Source organism: Sitodiplosis mosellana, unplaced genomic scaffold, assembly GCF_009176505.1.
Source record: "Sitodiplosis mosellana isolate CC-2019 unplaced genomic scaffold, AAFC_SMos_1.0 Smas_scaffold_6226, whole genome shotgun sequence".
NCBI lineage: Eukaryota > Metazoa > Arthropoda > Insecta > Diptera > Cecidomyiidae > Sitodiplosis > Sitodiplosis mosellana.
This window is the reverse complement of record NW_022601467.1, coordinates 145,970-165,980: the sequence shown is the minus strand read 5'-3', so window position 1 is coordinate 165,980 and position 20,011 is coordinate 145,970. Positions and strand designations below refer to the sequence as shown.

General features: G+C 35.6%; 1 protein-coding gene and 1 long non-coding RNA gene across 5 annotated transcripts; one reads left to right on the top strand and one right to left on the bottom strand.

The window, feature by feature from the left end:
• The first annotated feature begins 531 nt into the window (after positions 1-531).
• LOC129578977 (solute carrier organic anion transporter family member 74D) lies at positions 532-19,579 on the top strand. Of its 4 annotated transcripts, XM_055468396.1 has the most exons (15): positions 670-1,366; positions 4,554-5,431; positions 14,484-15,171; positions 15,274-15,448; positions 15,686-15,919; positions 16,018-16,194; positions 16,279-16,416; positions 17,219-17,392; positions 17,464-17,754; positions 17,826-17,910; positions 17,990-18,174; positions 18,247-18,408; positions 18,518-18,694; positions 18,763-18,822; positions 18,898-19,579. In XM_055468396.1, the coding sequence occupies exons 3-15, from the start codon at positions 14,602-14,604 to the stop codon at positions 18,987-18,989; spliced, it is 2,520 nt and encodes an 839-aa protein (XP_055324371.1). In that variant the 5' UTR covers positions 670-1,366; positions 4,554-5,431; positions 14,484-14,601; the 3' UTR covers positions 18,990-19,579. The 4 variants fall into 4 exon arrangements, with proteins under 4 accessions (XP_055324370.1, XP_055324371.1, XP_055324373.1 ...); XM_055468395.1 differs by lacking the exon at positions 4,554-5,431 and having other exon boundaries at positions 532-1,366; XM_055468398.1 differs by lacking the exon at positions 4,554-5,431 and having other exon boundaries at positions 672-822.
• Positions 9,657-12,958, bottom strand: LOC129578986 (uncharacterized). Its single transcript, XR_008689183.1, has 3 exons — positions 12,455-12,958; positions 12,149-12,352; positions 9,657-9,772 (listed from the first exon to the last, which is right to left on the bottom strand). It is a non-coding gene; the product is annotated as an uncharacterized LOC129578986 (long non-coding RNA).
• Positions 19,580-20,011: the final 432 nt, after the last annotated feature.

The window sequence follows — 20,011 nt, the reverse complement described above, 5'->3', positions numbered from 1 at the left end:
TCGGCACCAGTGTTGCGTAAAAATGTTTTCGGAGGTTCTGTTTCTGTTTGGTTGTTAGCATATCGGCTGAGGCAGAACTACGCCATTGATCGCACCATTTGCCATGTATTTATGACTGAAAGAAGAAAAAATAAATGAAAACTCAATCACATGCCACATGTATACGGCGAGTCTGCTTGTCTGCGTGAAAGATGACGAATAAAAAAAAACTGTGTGTGAATTTTCGTAAGGAATAAGACGAACACCGAACGAAATAAAAAGCAAGTCGACATCGCCGTATGTGCGCATTTCATTCTACACACTTTTCTCTCCCTCTCTCTGTCTCATACACACTGTCTGCGGCATGTATATATAAAATTTATATATACACGTATTCCAGAAAAATTGTATGTGCCCCGACATCGGTATGCTGCTTGAATTTGTACGGTTTGTGTGTGTTTATCTTTTTTCGGCGTAAGCAACGGATACTACATATGCGCGATTATTATACACACGCAGCACACGAATCGAATACATGGAGGAGAACATACACTAAACAGTGAAACAACACGGTGGCGGCGACAGTAACTGCGGACCAGGAACAACAACAATATCAAGCAGCCGCTCTAGCTAGCAAGCGCACATCACTGCTCAATGTTTATTGAATACTGACAACGAGAAATGCCGATTGCCAGTCATTTTTTGCCATTGGCGAGGAGAAGTTGTGTGAGAACGTTGTACAACGAATTTTTTGATATTCGTTTCTTTTTTATTATTATTTTCAGTCTGTTTGGAATTTTGATGATAATTTTCGGTGAATTGTGACAAACAAGTCGATTTATAGTAAATATATATAGAAACCGGGTGCTGACAACCGATTTTTTTCAAACATTATCCCAATTAAATAAATATACAAAACGAAAACTCAAATAAATATATCTATATCAAATTATTATTGTTAAGCACGCTTCGAAGATAAATTCATAAAACTAAAAATAAATGTGCACCTTTAATTTAGTTGTGATAACAAAAAGAACATCAGTCCGGACAGATATCAGACGGTGTATGCAGACGGTATTGCGATACAGACGGGGAGAAAACCCAAATAGATAAAAATATTTCATATATATCCATAGTACAGACATAGTGCATAGACACAGTAACTGGATACTTGCCGAAATTTCGATTAGAAAGGCAATCGGTGTTATTGTTGGTGGTGTGATGAATCTTTTTTGTCAAAAGCTCCTTTAAATGGAATCAGATTCAAAGAACCTGTTACGTTTATTGTGTCATAATTTTTGTTAAACCTAAGCAAAACCAAGCGATTTCAGTTTGAGCGCAGAAAACATTCATAGCAACAAAGGATTTCCGGAAGAAAAAAATCCCTGTAAGTTTCACTTTCAGCCAATCTAATTAGAGTGTACACTATTAGAGTGTAAACTATTTCAAGTCATACGCTATTTTAGTTGGAACAATGACTGATTTTTGACTGAACGTTCATTTTGTACTTTTGATTTTTGACCGTCCGATTCCTGTTCGGTGTGTTTTGTGTACATGTTGTGTACATGCGAATGAGTTTCGTACACCCAAATACACAACACTGAAATCGAAATGGGAGAGGAAAAACAACCATAACATAACGAAACAAAAATAAAAAACATACGCACAAAGCGATAGTTGTTGGCGGCAGGAAAGAGACGCACACTGAAATGATTGAGAGAGTGATAATACAAGAGAGAGAGAGAGAGAGAGAGAGAGAGAGAGAACGATGTAAATAAATAAAACACATAGGATGAAATACGTATCGATTCGTCGTTGCCGCCGACAACGTCTAGTGGCAGCAACAACTAAAAAATTGCCATAAAACATGAGAAATATTTGGTCTTTTTTGTTCCTACTTTGCTCACATGGAATACACTTTTTTACGCAATCAACCTGTTCTAAGCCAAGCTGAAAAAAAAGTGATTAGAAGTATTGTTTCCCTTTCTCATTCTTCTATCTACTTTTCGGTGACCGAAGAACACAAAGACAGAATGAGAATTCTTGAAGTCATCGCAAACACTATGTATGGTGTACATTTGATTTACAAAGTAACACGCATTTATATATTCGTGTTTCATAATCAAATTGGGCAAATTTCCGTAATTAGAGCTGATGAATTCGTCATTTTACTTGCCTTCTGCGAATTTGACCAAATAAAGAGCACTTTCGATGAGTGGTAGTTCTCAGATGAAATCAAACATACATATACACGGTATGCGTTTGATCAGATGCTGTGTGATACGAATTATCATCATATGTTTGGCTTGCACCTATGTATTTATACTGTGCATTTTTTATACGTTGAATAAATACCAACGGTATGGAAATATTAGAAGAAATTGATATGCTATTTGTCAATACGCTAAGAATGATGAAGACGATTATATTGAATGTGGTGTTCTCTCTCTCTCTCTCTCTCTCTCTCTCTCTAGCTCGGTTATTCCACAATAGCCCTGACTGTCTTGGTTTTGTATGAATACTGTCGCGTCATTTATTTGCTAGGCCAATACCATAATCGATACATTTTATTGCGACGATACGTGAAGATGGAATGACAACGAGAAAATAAATACGAATATGATGAAAAAATAAGAAAAATCTGTTGTTCTCTCTCCGCGATGAGAGCAGACAATCGTGCGAGTCATAAATGCTGTGTCGAAATCGGTCTATACATTTTAATAGCAAACATCGTACATACTATTGAGTGTACTGAATCAGCTCGCATTTGCCCGAACAACTTTTTAAAAAAAATGGTGGCAGAAACAGTAACCAAATCATTTAAAACAAAACAAAAAATTCTTGAAACAACAACAAAAACATTTTTATAAAAGAATTCGTATTTTGTTCTGCCTCTATAAATAGATGGTGTTGAATGAAAAGCACAAAAAAAAAACATTGTGCACAAATCCATGCAAACACACAAAAACGTACGAATACATCAACCCAATTTTCGATGTTCCATTAGTCCGTATATCGTACTACATCGATATGCAAGTATGAGCACATAGAATTTTTTTTTGTTTCATTCTAGTTTAGTTTTCACTTTCAATTATTGATTGATAAAGCGACACGTCAAGTTGAAATTCATGTTTTTTCCCTCTTTACGCATTTGCTTTTGTGATTTAGTATGCGTTTGTATCACGCTGGTCTAGCGTATATGTTTTATGTTTCTGTTTCGATTTCTGTTTCTGTTGCGGTCCCATGGTATAATTTCATTCTACGCAGTCTGGTGCGATGGGAAAATTATATCGAACTGAGTCATGTCAATTTTCATCATAATTAGTATGCAAGTGTCTGGCCAGATTTGTTCTTTCCTTGACTCGTTATTTTTTCCTGTGTCATAGTTAGCCATGGTGCGTCTTTTTTCATTTTCGTTTCATGATCACCTACGGTTTTTATTTTCACGTGAATTTTATTGAAAGTGAAAGTGATTCTCCGAAAGCAAAATAAAAACGAAAATCATCACCGATTGTAATGATGCACAAAAAGGCAAAACGATTAAAACGCTCATGGAGAAAAAAAAAATGACAACCATCATCAGCCGGGCAATAAATACCGTCGGAATTCCATACAAATTAGCAATTCTTCTTACTGGTTTTCCTCGCTGCTTGGAAAACTGCAGGCACGCAAAACAAATAAAATTCATTAATTTTATTTGTAAGCGTCAAATAAAAAAAGAGATGAAATAATAATAATAAGTGAGATGTTTTAAAACTGACATCATTTATACATTGACACGCACGCGCACACATCATCAAATCAGTCGACAGATCGTTGTGAGATTAAGCACTGCGAAAACAACTCCAAAGTGCATATGGCTGAGCTGAGTATATTGCGCATTGTGTAACGTAAGCCCGTTTGAATGCGATGCCATTTTCGTAAATGACAGCCAATTTCAATATTTTCTCACCGGTTGGCGCCGAATCAAATGCGTTCAGATCGTAATCATCGTTATCATAATTGCGGTTGTGAAAGACCATTGATTCCGAGTCGGTCGACTGTTGGTTTACAAGCGCAAACAACGTGATTTCGGAGTGCGTAGCTTAATTTTAGTGCGATATTGAGAGTGCATCGTCTCGATAGCATGCATTTTTCATTCAAAATGCGATTGCAAAATCAATATTAATAATAAACATGATAAACGTTGCAAGTACATTGGACATTTGATAAGAGCAAAGTCTTTTTTTAACCGAACGTTCAGTTCAAAGTATGAGTCAGTTCAAGTTGTTGTGGTTGGTATGCAATCTGTGTCGGTTACTTTGTGGTATTGACAACAGGCCCTACTAACGAACGTAAGGACTGTAGTACTTCCATTTATACTATCGGAAAACTCGTCTAAATATATGCCGCTTCATTATTGATTGAAACCTATGTCTTGAAGCAACATTCGCTGAATGTACGCAATGAACATTCCAAGTCGTTCTTCTTTAAATTGCACAAAATTTTCTTCTCTTTTTCTCTGTATCTATTTCTTATTCTCTGCGCCCAATTATAAGTAATTAGCTCAAGGTGTACGCTTATTTTCGTTGTAGATTTGCCATCAATACTGAACTCGATTAAAAATAACAAGCCTGTATCTATGCGCGTGTATGGTGCATCTGGCTTACTCTTCGCTTGTTTGTTTGCTCGCTCACAATGACAACAACAAAATTATGTCACATGCATTTTACGAGCACCTCAGTTGAAAGCACTGCGGTTGGCAATTGGTTGCTTAATAAATTCACCGAAATATTTGCGTTTTCATTTGCGTGTAAAACAGTACAACTTTGTGCTTTTATCGATGATCTCATTAAAATCTGGTCGCATGCCGTACACCAGACTATCACCGTTTAATTTAGCTTAGTAATTCAGATTTCCGAGTGGAAATAATACATTTTCCACTGTACGAAGTGAAAATGAAAGTGATTAGCTTGAAAGGAGCAAAGACCGCTGAAAATCGATTGAACTAGTTTCACAACGAATGCGACCGACTGCATTGCCTCACATTCGACGGACGAACGGAGCGAACGAGCGAATGGATTGTTCTATTGAGCTTCAAATACACATTGTTGTTTGTATGTGCATACCGACACATGAAAATGTTACACTACGCATGTGTCCAATGAAATTTCCCTTACATTTTTCCATCTAAATGGCAATTTCATTTATTTTCGGCCCGAAAACATTCACTGCAACCGTATGTGATGATGAATGCTTTATTTAATCGGTCAACAAACTATGCACGAGAACATCGCATTAAGTTAAGAGTGTGAGTGTGTCGCTTTGATTTTAACGAATACGACAGAAGAAAAAAAAATCAGACACACACACACACACACACACACACACACACACACACACACACAACATATTTGCTTGGTGTTTCATTAATGCCCAAAATCCACCACGAACACAGTTGTTGTTAGCGCATGTAAGTATGTCGCGGTGCTAGACTAGAATGAGTTGGCCGACTCTGCACACATAGAGAGGCAGCCCGAATGCGATTTTTAAAAATATACTCGTATATTTTGGCGTTGAATGGAATGACAGTTTGACATGTTTTTTTTTTTGCTGTGTTGTTTTTAAAATAATTTCGGAAGAGCAGAGTTTATCAGATGAACCACAGTCTCGATTCGGCGAAAATGTATGCTACAAATAGGAATGCATGATGCAAATGTGCTTGGGCACGCAATCATTTTGGCGACATTTTGAACTTGTCATAAACCCATAAATATTTGAATATTTCAAATGTTTGCTCTAAGCATAGTCTTTTGTACACACAGCGATAAGAAATCGCCTCAACCAAATGAAGTCAATAAACTTTGAATTACTTTTTTTTGTCAGTCATACCCAATACATCGCACTAGAATAGACAGTTATGTGTCTCATTGTAAGTGATGAAATCATTCCGATTTTATTGAACGTAACATTTGCCCGTAATATAAAATGCAAATTGATTTTTTTGTTTGTTTCTTCTGAACCATGCGGTAGCAATAGAAGCTTTTGGATTGCTGAACATCTTTCACCACCAATCGACAATCTTCAAAATCAAAATAATTAATGGAGAAATGTCAGGCAGAGATTCGAATATTATCCGCAGGAATGAAGATGTCGCCAGGTCGTTTGTCTTCATCGCAATAAAGATGACGACGATTATAGCTCAGTCCCTTTGATTCACTTTCAATTTCTCTATCTTTATGTTCCAATACTTATCTGGTTTTATATTCGTATATGTATATCTTTTCTCTTTCATTTTATCGCCTATATATAGTAACTTCAAATATGTGGAACTGGATTTTTGTGTATCTAAAACGAACCACCAAATTTTTTTTTTTTCGTTTGTTTTTGGCAAACTGTAAAGAAATTGCTACGAAGAGAGAACATAAAGTTGCAAAAATGCAACAGATTTGAGTGTGTGTGTGTGTGTGTGAAACAGCGCAAATAATAAATTATGATAAACCAGTTTCACTTTTCAGTGTGATTCCATTCATGCAGCAGAAAAATCATACTTTTTTTCATTTCATTTATTGATATTTAAATGTGAGAATGTCCAACTACTGCGAACGGTATAAGCGCAACGGCAATTCAGGCTCATCTATGTGCTGACTGTTTCACACGCCTTGATGTTCTCTAAAATGGTCTCTCCATGCTCCCAATGCACATTAATTACCCACTCTCAATAGTAATTTGCAGTCCAATTACCGGGCCTGTACGGATAAATTATTACCCTGATAAAGAATATTGTAAATATTTTGACGAACAACAAACACTATTGCGAAAACAATATGCGCGTGCAGCAGCAGCCGAAAAAAAAGTGAAGCGACTGAAACCGGTTTCCGAAATTCGAAAATATGTTCGCAACATTCGGTGCTGAAGCTTCTTTCCTTTTCATTCCTTTTGCGGAATGTGCACGACGCGGTACACAGATTTTTTTTTCGTCGTTCTCTTCTCATTCATAGTGGAATACACACAACATCATCGAAATGTCCATTTGACCGCCCTTCAACTCAACCAAAGTCGATACTGAAGCATTAAAATTTAGGTCGGTCGATGCAATCCATTCCAAAATAACAGAAAAAAGTGGAGCTATAGTTAATTGATCTATTGATTTCTATTGGCACTGTACATTTCGTTTGCATTGCAATTGAGCAGATTCTAGGACAACAAATAGAAATGCACGAATATCGACACTGCGCAGTGCACATGCAAGCAACAAGAGGGCAAAAATCGTTGTAATTCGGTCACACTGTATATGTTGAGTGAATTGGAATTCTTTAATTTATATTCGTGCGATGGGTATACGTGACAGAGGAGATGAGACAAAAACTGTGTTAGACGAACGACAAAATATGAGACAGTGTTTGTTTTCAATTGATTAGATTAAGTGAATATCTTTGCGTGTTCGTTTTCGGTTGCATCATATATTTTTACTTTGATGTCTGTAACTCATCATCACAAATACGCGGGTGGTGCGTAAAAAAACCCAGCAATAATAACATGTTCGAGATAGCTCATTTAATAATGAACGCAACGACAAATACAATGCCATATTATATATTATTAGTAGCAAACACTTTACTGTGTCATCCAATTGCATGCATTTTTAGTTTTCATTGAATTGCAAGTGGTCGACAAATACATTTGACGAAAATACCAATGAATCTAATTGCGGTCATGTAAAATTGAAAGTGAATGGCTCTCGGAGATTTCGTTTTCAACGTTGTGTGCCAACGTGATTCTAGTCATTTGTGTTGCGCATGAAACGAATTGATGCACACAAACCAGTATGAACGAGTGACATGAATGAAATAAGTTTATGTATTTAGAATAATTGTATGCAATTTTCAGAATGACAAATAAATATTTCAATTTTCATTTTTGATATACTGAGAACTCGTTCTCATCTTCGCATGCAATTTTTATGTACCAAATTTGTTGCGTTTTCTTCTTCTTCTTCTTCCAGCCTCTCATTTTGTATATCGCTATATCTGGAACTATTAGTAGCTGCTGTTTATAGTCAATAGCTGTGTATATTTTGAAATAGCAGCTACCAAACACTTTGGTCGGAATTATTCTGAACGTTCCATTGGATTTTTGGAAATGGATTGATAACATTAAATTATCGATCCACATACATTTTTGAATTGAACGTTATCGTTCCACTTCTAAAAATCCAATGGAACGTTCGAAATAATTCCGAACAAAGTGTTCGGTAGCTGCTATTTCAAAATATACACAGCTATTGACTATAAACAGCAGCTACTAATAGTTCCAGATATAGCAATATACAAAATGAGAGCTCTGTCTTCTTCACACAACGTTGAAAATAAATTTGATTTAACATCAATGTAACGCAATCTATTCAATTTGTTTTTGCTTGCATGTAACAACCAGACAAATGACATTTTTATGCGATGCTATTTATATAAATTCATTTGAATAGGCAACACCTGTTTGGCGCTTGTAGGTAATCCAAAGAAATTTAGTAAATGGAAACGAAATATGGCTCTATGATTCGAATTGATTCAACTTTATATAATACATTGATGAAAACGATAAATATCATAGACACAACAAGCTAACAATTTTAGAGAGAGAGAGAGAGAGAAAAAATTCGGCCCGAATCAATTCTCGATTCATATCAATTAAGTTCAAAATTGATGCCAGACAAATGCTGGTTGCATTGCCTCATTAATTCAATTTGTAATGATGGTGTTTATGTAACTTCAGCTAATAAATCAAAATGAACTGTCGCTATGGATACATAAGATGAATGAATGCTCAATCATTTGCTCTTATTTTCCATAATTTTGCACGGATAAGATAATCGAATTGAGCAAAAATGGAATGCTTTTCAACCGATATTTATTTATTTGAGAAGTGCAATAATAAAGCTATCTAATCACACGGAAGATATATGCATGGCGATTTTCGATATGCCAACATATATTATCGGTAGCTACGCCATTGATACAATCCAAATAAGCCATCAAATGGCATCTATGTCTGGTCCCAAAGATCCAAATAATAATTGTTTTTTCTCTACAGTTCCCATGAACTTTAACAGACCAGCTGGTCGCATTGAGCCCATATGTATTTTTGAACTTCCGATTGATTCATACACACACAAACACGTACGAGAAATATTGTGTGCATAGGCAATATCATCATAAATGTTTACAAGAATGTTATTTCATTTCAACTTGTAAACCAAACCAAACATGAAAACCAAATAAAAAGTGTTGATTATGTCTGCATGATACTCTGTTCATTCAGTGAACGTAACGTGCCAAAGATTGTAGCACGATGAGCTGAACAAGCACAATGCACCGCGCCGAGTCGATTGTCATGTTTGTTGCAACTGCACGAAAACTGATAACCGTTTTTACAACTTTATTTGCTTTCGACACCTATTTGAACTTGACAATTGCCTTGCAAAGAAAAAATTCGTTCTTTGAAATATAAGTGTATTGCAAAAATTGATGACAAATACACCGTACTGCGTTCACGATCGAGTTTACATTTTTTTACGTTTTTTTTTTCTCGAAAGTACTGACAGGGATCTGCGTTCGGATATGTTGCATTCATCTTGGTTCCTATTTATAAAATGACTTTTATGAATTGTTTTGAAATATCACATGAAAAATGGACTCTAACCGATGAGTTGAACGATGTTCAATGCACTACGCTGTTTTCTTTTTCTCTTTTTCGAATCCGACACGGGTAAACAGAAGCTCACACCACAATTAACATTATATTTGCAACAAGTTCACTGAAAAATAAACACTTTTTAATGAATAAACATTTCAATTATGACAACATTGTGCGATGTTAACCGCACAAAAAAAAAATCATTTTTTTCGTAGCTCAATTTGATAAGGCAGTTCATTATTATCGAACCGAGTGTAAATTTCTGATATTCTTTACTAAGCGCCGGCAATTTGCATCCATATGCCTTCATTTCTTATTTATTATGAGTGACCAGACAACATTTAAAATCAAACAGCATTACGTCGGACACATTTTTTGGTAATCAAATATGGGACGACCAAAAATAGATTTCAGAAGATGCATAATATTTTTGTTGAATTATTGAAAGTTTTTACTATCGTTCGACCTTTTCGCATTGAAGACGATTAATCGAAGCTGTCACGGAATTGTGTTAAAACCGTTGTCTGAAAAACCTTGATCACAATTAAATGCCGTATTCAAAATTTTCTGTTTTTTGTTCTCGACATTTGTTCGGTTTTTTTCGAACCATTTCACAACATACGCCAATTTCAATCGAATTACATTATGATTGTTATTAAATAATGTTAAATAACATTGTGGACATTTTGCACGAATGCAACATGAACACTAAACGGTATTGGCAATGAGTAAATAGAGTCGAGTGTTATTCTCTGATTTTACAGCAGTAGTTTTGTTATCTAAAAATATCCGACTCCAATGGGATTTGGCACGTTGTTTGGTTTTTTGTTTGTGGCCATTATTTTGATTTGTTCAATTTGAGAGAGAGAGAGAGAGAGACGGTTTTTTGCGAACTTACGACATTGCCCTCTTCCAACTATTGGAGTCTGTATATGTATGTTCATTGTCAAAAGTATTCTCGACTTCTTTCAGTTCGTTTCTTTTTTACTTTAAATTTTATCATCGCCATACGAACGATATCCACAAATACATACACACATTCTCACACACTGTCTCATTCAGACTCGTATGCAGATTCGATACAAGTTCAATAAATGAAATGACCTTAACATTGAAATAAAGTATTGTTGTGTGTGCGCAGTTTTTACTTTTAGTATTTGTCGCGTGGAATATTAACCACGTGCTTCGGTTCTCGAGTACACTACGAACGCTTTTTTTTTTCCTTTTTGTTCGAGTCTTCATTTTTTTGCTTAATTTTTAATTGCTTCGCTCTGTTATGCCTGATTTCGTTTGTTCGATGCGTTCTTTATGTTGTTGTCGTGTTTGTCCAATTTCATTTTGAGCAATACTTTCTTCCACATTTCCATATTCCCTACAAATTAGTTTGATTAAATCAGTCAAAATGTTAGTAATGTTATTGTGGATGCAAACGCGTTCAAATAAAAGTCATGCTGTAGTGTTCATTTTTTTTGTGATACATTTATATATATATTCCAAACTTTTCTTCTCATTTTCTCAATTGTAATTCATTTGCTCAATCATCTGATGTGTTTTTGTGTTATCTCCGTTGTTTGTGTCATCCAAAAAAATTTCATCTGTCTGGCGGACTGTTCGTCCGTCTGCACAATTAAGAGAATGATCCCGAGATGTTAGTTGAAAGCAATCATGTAAATAAATCAATGAATTTGAATGGATAAACGTGCGTCTTGCACAATTTAACTCGAGAGCTCTCTTCGTTCTTGGGGTCGGTCGAAGAAAGATCACATTTCAATGCATGTGTGACAAACATGAGAATTTTTTTTTGTCCGGCTTCTTTTTGAAGTTCAAAATAATAACGTATCATAGTTGAGACCAGCGTGCGTTTCGTTTAGGTGAATGGAGTCAAATTGATGAAAATCAATTTAGAAGACTTTTGCCAGTTCATCGTTAACTACGCGGAGTAACCAAATTATGCCAATTATGTGTCGGCTGAGTAATGCCTCCTTTGGCAACGCGTGCGCGTTTTTGTTCGCTGAACAAATCAATTTATTACCACTATGTTTTCTTCTTCTTCTAAATGCATCTGTTAAGTTTCTTTTTTGTGGCATTTCTATTCGAGTCTTGCATATTAACTTTTTAAATAAATGCAAAGCCTGAGTGAATCCTTTTTGATTAATATATTTAAAATATTCTTTGCTGCAAATTGCTACTTGGTATTACGCTGCACCCGAACAGCAATAAAATATTTACATGCAATTGTGCAACGCGTTTACACACAGAGACTAGCAAAAGTTCGCACATTAATATTCATCGAGTGGTTGATGTATCAACGCTATGCGTTCCTTTTAATTTTACTATATATCATTGGCATTTACTGTATTAGAAATTAGAGAATTGATTTCAACGAATTTATTATTCTAATCAAGTTTTATAGTAAGCAAAGCGTCAACACAATGGGCGCAAGATGCACCGTAATTTTCCTGTTAAATAATTTTAATTATGTAATTCATTCACTTACTTCATCCAAATTCATGGCTGTTCCAATGAGACAATGTCGACAACGTTCTCACATTCCAACCTCTTCACGTTACGTAAATCAGTTGCTGGCTGTGAAGTGCACCATATCAAAAAGATTCCAATGCATAAGCTTATACACTAAATCAAAAGCCAACTGACTGACACACACACACATACAGAGACACGAATTCAGAGAGTCCAAACGCTAATTGGAATGACAATAAATTTTACACCCATCGCGATTTTTATTTCGGTTAAAATGAACGGAATTTTTATGCATATTTGAATAACTTAAAAGCAAGCAAACCTATTCCAATAAACTGATTTTTGAGCTCGGGTGATTCACTTTTATTACGTGAAAATGTTTTTTTTTTATTTTGATTCATATCAAAATAATTTATTTTTTGGCACAAATTTATTTCAATCCTATTCTTCAGTTTTTAATTAATTGGTCCAGCAGTTTATACTATGCGATGTTTGGTACATTTTAGTTGAATTTTTTTCTGCGTATTCTTGGCATCAAGCGATGATTTTCACACTGAAATTCAATCGAAAAAAATAGATTCTATTGATATACCAAAAACAGATAGACTATAATATAAAAATATGACTGAAAATGGCATATTTCTGGATACGTAGGCGATTCTATAGATCTTAGAATGATGAATTCATCGGATCGCCTCATAGAAAAAATCTTTTTTGACAAATATTGATGACCAAATTGACGGGTTCCAAACCGCAAACTTTCTCCGAACACCGCGATTTGGAGTCACTTCAGCCAACCACAAACGGTTATATTTATTTGGTTTTTTTTTTATCTATGCTGTAAAATTTAAAAGAGAAACAAAATTCGACAGAAAAATCAAATAAAAAACATACAAATGCGTTGTGTACACTGTATTTCGTGTGTGTTTCCGAAAACTGGAAAAATTGGAGGGCAAATAAAGAATCATCGCAAAAGATAATGCGAAACGGTCAAAGATTGACAAACAAACGCATACTCAATTACAGCTCACATGGTCATCATAGCAGCGATAATATATTTGCCGCCCGATGCGTTCGGTCGAATAAATTATAGCCGAAAAAAGCAAACGAATGTTGTTGTTGTTACTTTTTAAACTGAAATTTGGTCGGGAGCTCGGAAGAAAACGCTGCTAAAGGCAACAAACTTACTGATTAATCAGACTGAAAAAGTAAATGCATTTGTAAAACCGATTTGATGCAATCAGGACAGTTTGTACGCAAAAGCCGAAAACTTTTCTTTCTTCTGTTAGAGTGCACCTCAAGACTTGATTTTTCAACTAAATGATGGCATAAAATTGATTGCACCTAAATGCTCATGATAAACATGAGAAAATCGCGTTATTCCGAACATTTTTATCTGACCATCGATGATGGATCGGCTATTTTGCGTCGCCATCGTTCATGACAAATACTTGATGGACATAGAGAAAGACGACATTGTTTGTGTCACCAATTAAAGTTTATCTCGAAATTATTACATCTCTGAGGCATCTTTTATACATATGACGCGGCATTTATATTCGATGTGTTGTTGTTTTTGGGTATTTTTCTGCATCATCGTCGGTATTGTTGATCTCTACCGTTATCTCTTTTTTTTCGTATTTTCCGGTGTGACGCAAAAGAAATTATTAACCTTTTCTACCAAGAAGGCATCAAATCGTTATACAACCACTTTTTTCTTTGATATTCCATGTGTAGTGGTGACGTTGCGTTTGACTTCGCACCACACAGCAAAGACAGAAAAAGAAGATACATTAATGCCATGTAATTTGATTTTCAATTCCTTTTGAAGTATTTTTTTTTTTGATTTTCTCCCTCTGTTTTTCACTCTCTTATTGTTCTCCCGTTCTGTCAGCCGTGGCATGGTTCGAAGATTATTTATTATTTTACCAACAATAAATAAAACATTTTCGATTGTGCAAACAAAAACTAAATTTTAAAGAATTTAAATTATTGGTCCATACATATGCAATGAAATCGGAATTCTCAAATAAGGCATTTGCTGCGAAAATGTGAGGTAAAGAATGCATATGGCATGGCGCACAGCGGCATGGCAATGCTTGACACGGTAAATGGAAGCGAAGAAAATAAAGCAACAAAATAAGATAATCAAATTGATGAGTAATGTTTGCATAATGGGTCCGAAGAAACTCTGCCATCAAACTAAATGCATGGATTTATTCCAAATTAATTCAATCCGCGCCAATCGGCCGAATTGATTGATGTAGAAAGATGTTAAAGAGTTTTGTTATATCCGATCGCCACCGATATAATAACAATCAATAATCCCTTCGTTTGGTTTGCCATTTCAGATTGTTGGGCTGCTTCGTCAGGAAATCAGTGTGATTTTGCACAGTTAAGCCGAGTATCAAAAGTATTTAATCGCTGGATCCGTTGTATCGCATCAAAAGTCAGTATAATTGATTCAAAATGAGTCCCGAAGATGATCATCTGCAGGGTGAGCAACAGACTAACAAAAGTGATGGACTAAATAAAGATGAGCATTGGTCAAGCGCTAAGCATACATCTCCAAAGAATGGTGTTATGAGTTCCATTGGGAACAGTGGATATATCAACAGTAATGCCATGTTGAAACAGAGCAGCGGCGATTCGCACACATGGCTGCCACTTCTAAACCATCATCATGCCAACGATATCCCAGCTACCAATAACAACAAATGGCCGGTGCTAACCTCGCCAAATAACCTATCCAATTCGAAATACGTCTGGAGAGAACTTCCTCAGGATGACGATTCAATGGGACTGTACAAACCAAATCTGAATACAGCCAATGTCTTATCGAATGGAAATGGTTTGAATGGCAAAAGTGAACACGAATCGTTAACAGGTGTTGTACGACATTCGCTCAACGATTATTCGAATGACGACTACTGCGAGCGCTCTGATTGTGGCATTGGAATCTGCAAACCAAGATGGGCGCGAATGTTTGCATCCACTCATGTATTTATGGTGGTATTTTTGCTCGCATGGATTCTACAGGTAATTTGCACACACAAGCGGCCAAAATATCAATCAAAAGTAGAAATTTTCATTTTTCTCACTCTGTCTTTCTCTCTCTCTCTCTTTTTCTCACACACATAGGGAATGTATTTTACATATTTCGTTAGTGTCATCACAACTATTGAGAAATTGTTTCAAATCAAATCAAAAACAACTGGTCTGCTAATGAGTGCTACTGAATTTGGACAGATCTGCACGTCGCTGTTTCTGACGTATTTTGCAGGTCGAGGACATCGCCCTCGTTGGATTGCGTGCGGTAAGATGTCGTTTTTTGCATATATTTAGGTATCGTTGGAAAGAAAACACACGCGCATTTCAATGATTCGCATTTCGTTTTCTGTTCGATATTTATTCTCTTGATTAGCAGAGTAAATAATTCAATTATCGCGAACGCGCAAAAATTTCGGACAAACTGAACAAACAAACAAACAATTACCTTAAATTTCTTTATCTATCCACTATTTTCTACGCTGTTTTCAACGATCAAAAACAGGAATGATCGTTTTTGCGTTGGCAACATTCGGCTGTACACTGCCACACTTTATTTATGGAAATGATCTGTTACATTCAACCAATGCATTCTACGGTGGTCATACAAACAACGCACCAACTGCCATATCTACCTCAATTTCAACACTAAACTCTTCCGCTGATGATGCATACATCCTATCATCATCACACTCGAATCTATGCCACAATCATAACTCGAACCACACCGATAGTAATGGTAAGTAGTTCCGCATCATCTCAACCACCGCCGTCATCACTGACATACGGTCATCAACAATAAATCATTGAATACTTTAAAATCCCCTTTTATTTCAGTTTGCGAGGAAAAAACATTGCTGGAGCAGGAAGCACATTCGCAAATTCGAAATGTTATTTTAGGCATTTTTTTCATGTCGTTGTTGTTTGTCGGCATCGGACAAACCGCTGTGTCAACACTCGGCATTCCATACATCGATGACAATGTGGCAAGCAAAGAATCAGCTGTTTACATAGGTAACACGCGCGCACTAAAAATAATTTATTACATACTGATTATTTAAATAAAAATCAAATAATCTTAATAAACACTTTATCCAGCCATAACCATCGGTGTTCGAATTTTGGGTCCTGCGGCTGGTTTTATATTGGGATCATTCTGTACCAGACTTTATGTTGATCTCAGTGATCCCGGTTTTGGGCCGTCTGATCCAAAATGGGTCGGTGCCTGGTATCTTGGTAAGTAAATCAATGCGTTCAATCGTTTAAAGGAAGAACATTCAGAGAAAAAAAAACACACACACACATACACAAATCAAACGAATTGCGATCCTATAAATGGATAACGGTACGTTGGAACCAGTCAACCTACCATGATTATACGAATGCATCATTTCGACCATCAAAACCATCAATTATAAATTAAGGGCAATGTCCTTTCGGAATGTCGACCAATATTAGTCATATTACCTGACATCAAAGGCTGTATTAACAGCATTGCTGTTGTTGCCAGCAAAACGCGACAAAGTACTCAATACAGCACAAGTGTTCATTGCTATTGGTGTTTGGCGCGTAAACAGAAGAGAAAAAAAATTTCTCGATCGGTTCCATCCATTTTCGGTGAATGCATTCACTACCGTGTGATGCTGTATTCATTTACGTTATATGCATCCACATTTGGTATTACCTGTGCGAAACCGCACTGCCGCGGGTCTTTGTTTCTTTAACCGCCATCACATATGAATCAAATTATTGTTTCAGTCGATTTTTTTTTACCAAAACACAATAATTTGGTTCGCATATTATCCCCTTGCTCATTCGACTGTAATGACCATTTATATGTCTGTAGCGTAGTTTTTATCGACATCAGATTCTTCTTATATATCGATTGCGTAATCTATTTACATTACGTTGCGTTTTATGACTTAAATTACACTTAATTCGATTGTGTGTACGGTCAATTGAAACGATACACTAGAGAGATTGTTTTTGAAGCAATTTTTGTATTGTTCCAACTGTTTAAAATGGTTTTCTATTGCAGGTTTGGTCATGATTTCGTCATTAATGATCATCACATCGTTGGCAATGCTCGCATTTCCGAAGCAATTGAGGGGTAACCGGATCCCTGCACCACACCAAGTCGAATCAATTGACGCACATAAAACTGTACCGAAATTGGAGCAGCCAGAAGAAGAGTCAAAACCCCAGTTAAAAGGTTAACCTCTATCTGTTTTTTGACATACGTTTTTAAATTTAATTGTATTTTTTTTTTTCAAAATTCCATAGATTTCCCAAAGACGATTAAACGACACTTGAAAAACGATATCCTCATGTTTCGTACTGCTTCTTCAGTGTTGCACTTACTTCCAATCGCTGGGCTTTATACATTTTTACCAAAATACTTAGAATCTCAATTTCATTTACCCGCTCACGACGCAAATTTGATCACTGGCTTGGGTGGCATTTTAGTAATGGGAATCGGTATTGTTGTATCTGGATTTGTTTTACTGAAATTTAGCCCAACTGCAAGGTCAGTGGCGGCTTGGATTGCATTCACCGCATTGATGTATTCGCTTGGTGAGTATATTCAACTAAGTGAGATTCGGCCAATCGGATGAAATCAATCGAAACCCTTTCTTTTTGCTCAGGCATGGCTGTTCTTATGTTCATTGGATGCTCTCTGGACAATTTTGTTGGATTAAATAATGTCAAGACCGATCAATACACTGACTTGTGCGTATTTACTCCGTCTTCCGATCAACTGTTTTTGTAGTTAGTTGCTAATGCATGATGACGTTTTAACTATTTTCAGAAATTTTACAACCGTTTCCTACGATTTAACGTGCAACCAAAATTGTGAATGTGATAGGAATAAGTTTTCACCGATCTGCGGTTCAGATGGGTTAACGTATTATTCATCATGTTATGCGGGTTGTCGTAATTCGAACAACGAAAATGGCAAAACACAGTTCTTCAATTGTGACTGCATTGAAAATAGTAAGCTGAAACAATTGTACTACAAGCATTCCATTTTCTGATAATATTCTCTCTGTATTAAAATATTTGCAGCTGAAAGCGCACTAGATAAAGTGGAAGCCATCAGTGGTTTTTGCGATGGGAACTGCCAGAATTTCTTCTATTTCATAATACTGTTCTCGTTTTTGGTGTTTATCCACTCGACCTCGGAAGTTGGCAGTATGTTATTGATTATGCGATGTACCGATCCAAAAGGTTTGTATTTTTTCAATTAATATAGTCAACCTACGGAAGGTTTCTCTTTCCAAAAATGTCAAACACTTTCTTCATTCGATTTGGTTTAAATGTTTGCTGTTCTTTGCAGATAAGGCAATGGCAATGGGCATCATTCAATTTGCTATCAGTTTGTTTGGCAATGTTCCGTGTCCGATTATTTATGGTGCTGTTATCGATTCGACATGTTTAATTTGGGAAACTATTTGTGATAAGCAGGGTGCGTGTTCATTATACGATCCCGATGCTTTCCGCCATTTCTTTTTAGGTAAACGGTTTGAAATGCGTTTAAACTGAATGTGGAATTATGACCGAGTATTCTTTTTATTGTTGCAGGTACTACATCTGGAATAATGTTCTTGGCATTTATAATGGATGTAGTCGTATGGCACAAAGGTGTGTTATTTCATATTTTGATAGCGTACATGTGTAAATTTTTAATAAAATGTGTACAATCTTTATTCAACATAGCTAATCGAATTGATATCGATCCGGAGTCAAAACCAAAAACAGATGAATACTCGAAAGAGAAGCCAACTATAACACCTGAGTCAACGGTATAAACAGAAACTTCACATTCGCATTTGGTGAACAATTTGAGAGCGCCCAACTTTTAGCCGATTCAATTAAAAATGCCCTGAACCAATGGCATAGTTTATTTGGGTTTACGGGCCGTTTTCAAACAAAAACATAGACGAATTATTTTAGCTGTGGTAATATTTTTAACATGAAAAAAAGAAAAATGTTTAGATCTTAGTTTTTTTTTTTAGCATTTTATTGAGAAAAAAAAAGTTGTTATATTAATTTACATCATGGAACGAAAGAAAATATCTATCGAAGTTATGTCGATTGAGATACAAAAACAAAAATATGATTGCCGAATGCATGTATTTGTAATGGCAGAGAGAGACCTATGAAAAAAGAGACAATTTATTGTATTATATTATTAAATTGCTACATTTTATTGGATTTTAGAGAGAGAAAAATTTATGTAAAGTATTTCAAAAGAAAGAAAGAAAGAAAAAACAAACACACACACATTTACACCATATTTTTAATCAATCAAGAAGAACATTCTATTTTTTATTTTATTAAGTGAAATTAAATCAAATAAATTAAAATCAATACTGCTGACGAAGTCAGAGAGAGACGATAACTTTGATTTGTTAAATTGGCATGTTTATGTAAATATGGAGGAATGTCATTTTATATGGAAACTGTTGACTGAAATCCAGAACTTTTAAATAGTGTTAAAAATGAAGGGAAAAAAAGAAAGAAATGAAAAACATCGAACACAAATCAAATCAAACTGAGTATGAAATGTTGTTACTTTGTTTTATTGAATACCTTTTTTTATTTGTTAAAAACCATACAAAGGAATGTTTCTCTTGAAGTGGCAGGAAAGCACGTTGTATTAATGTGAAATGGAATTTTTTCCGTATTGTATCTTATTCTATTGGCGTTTTTACAAAAAGAAATTCGGATAAATTTTCATGTGTCACAGAGGGCCAGAATTCAAAAAGCATCAATGAGTGACACCGTTTCATTGAGGAGGAGGCGTTAGAATTTTTCCGCAAAAATGAAA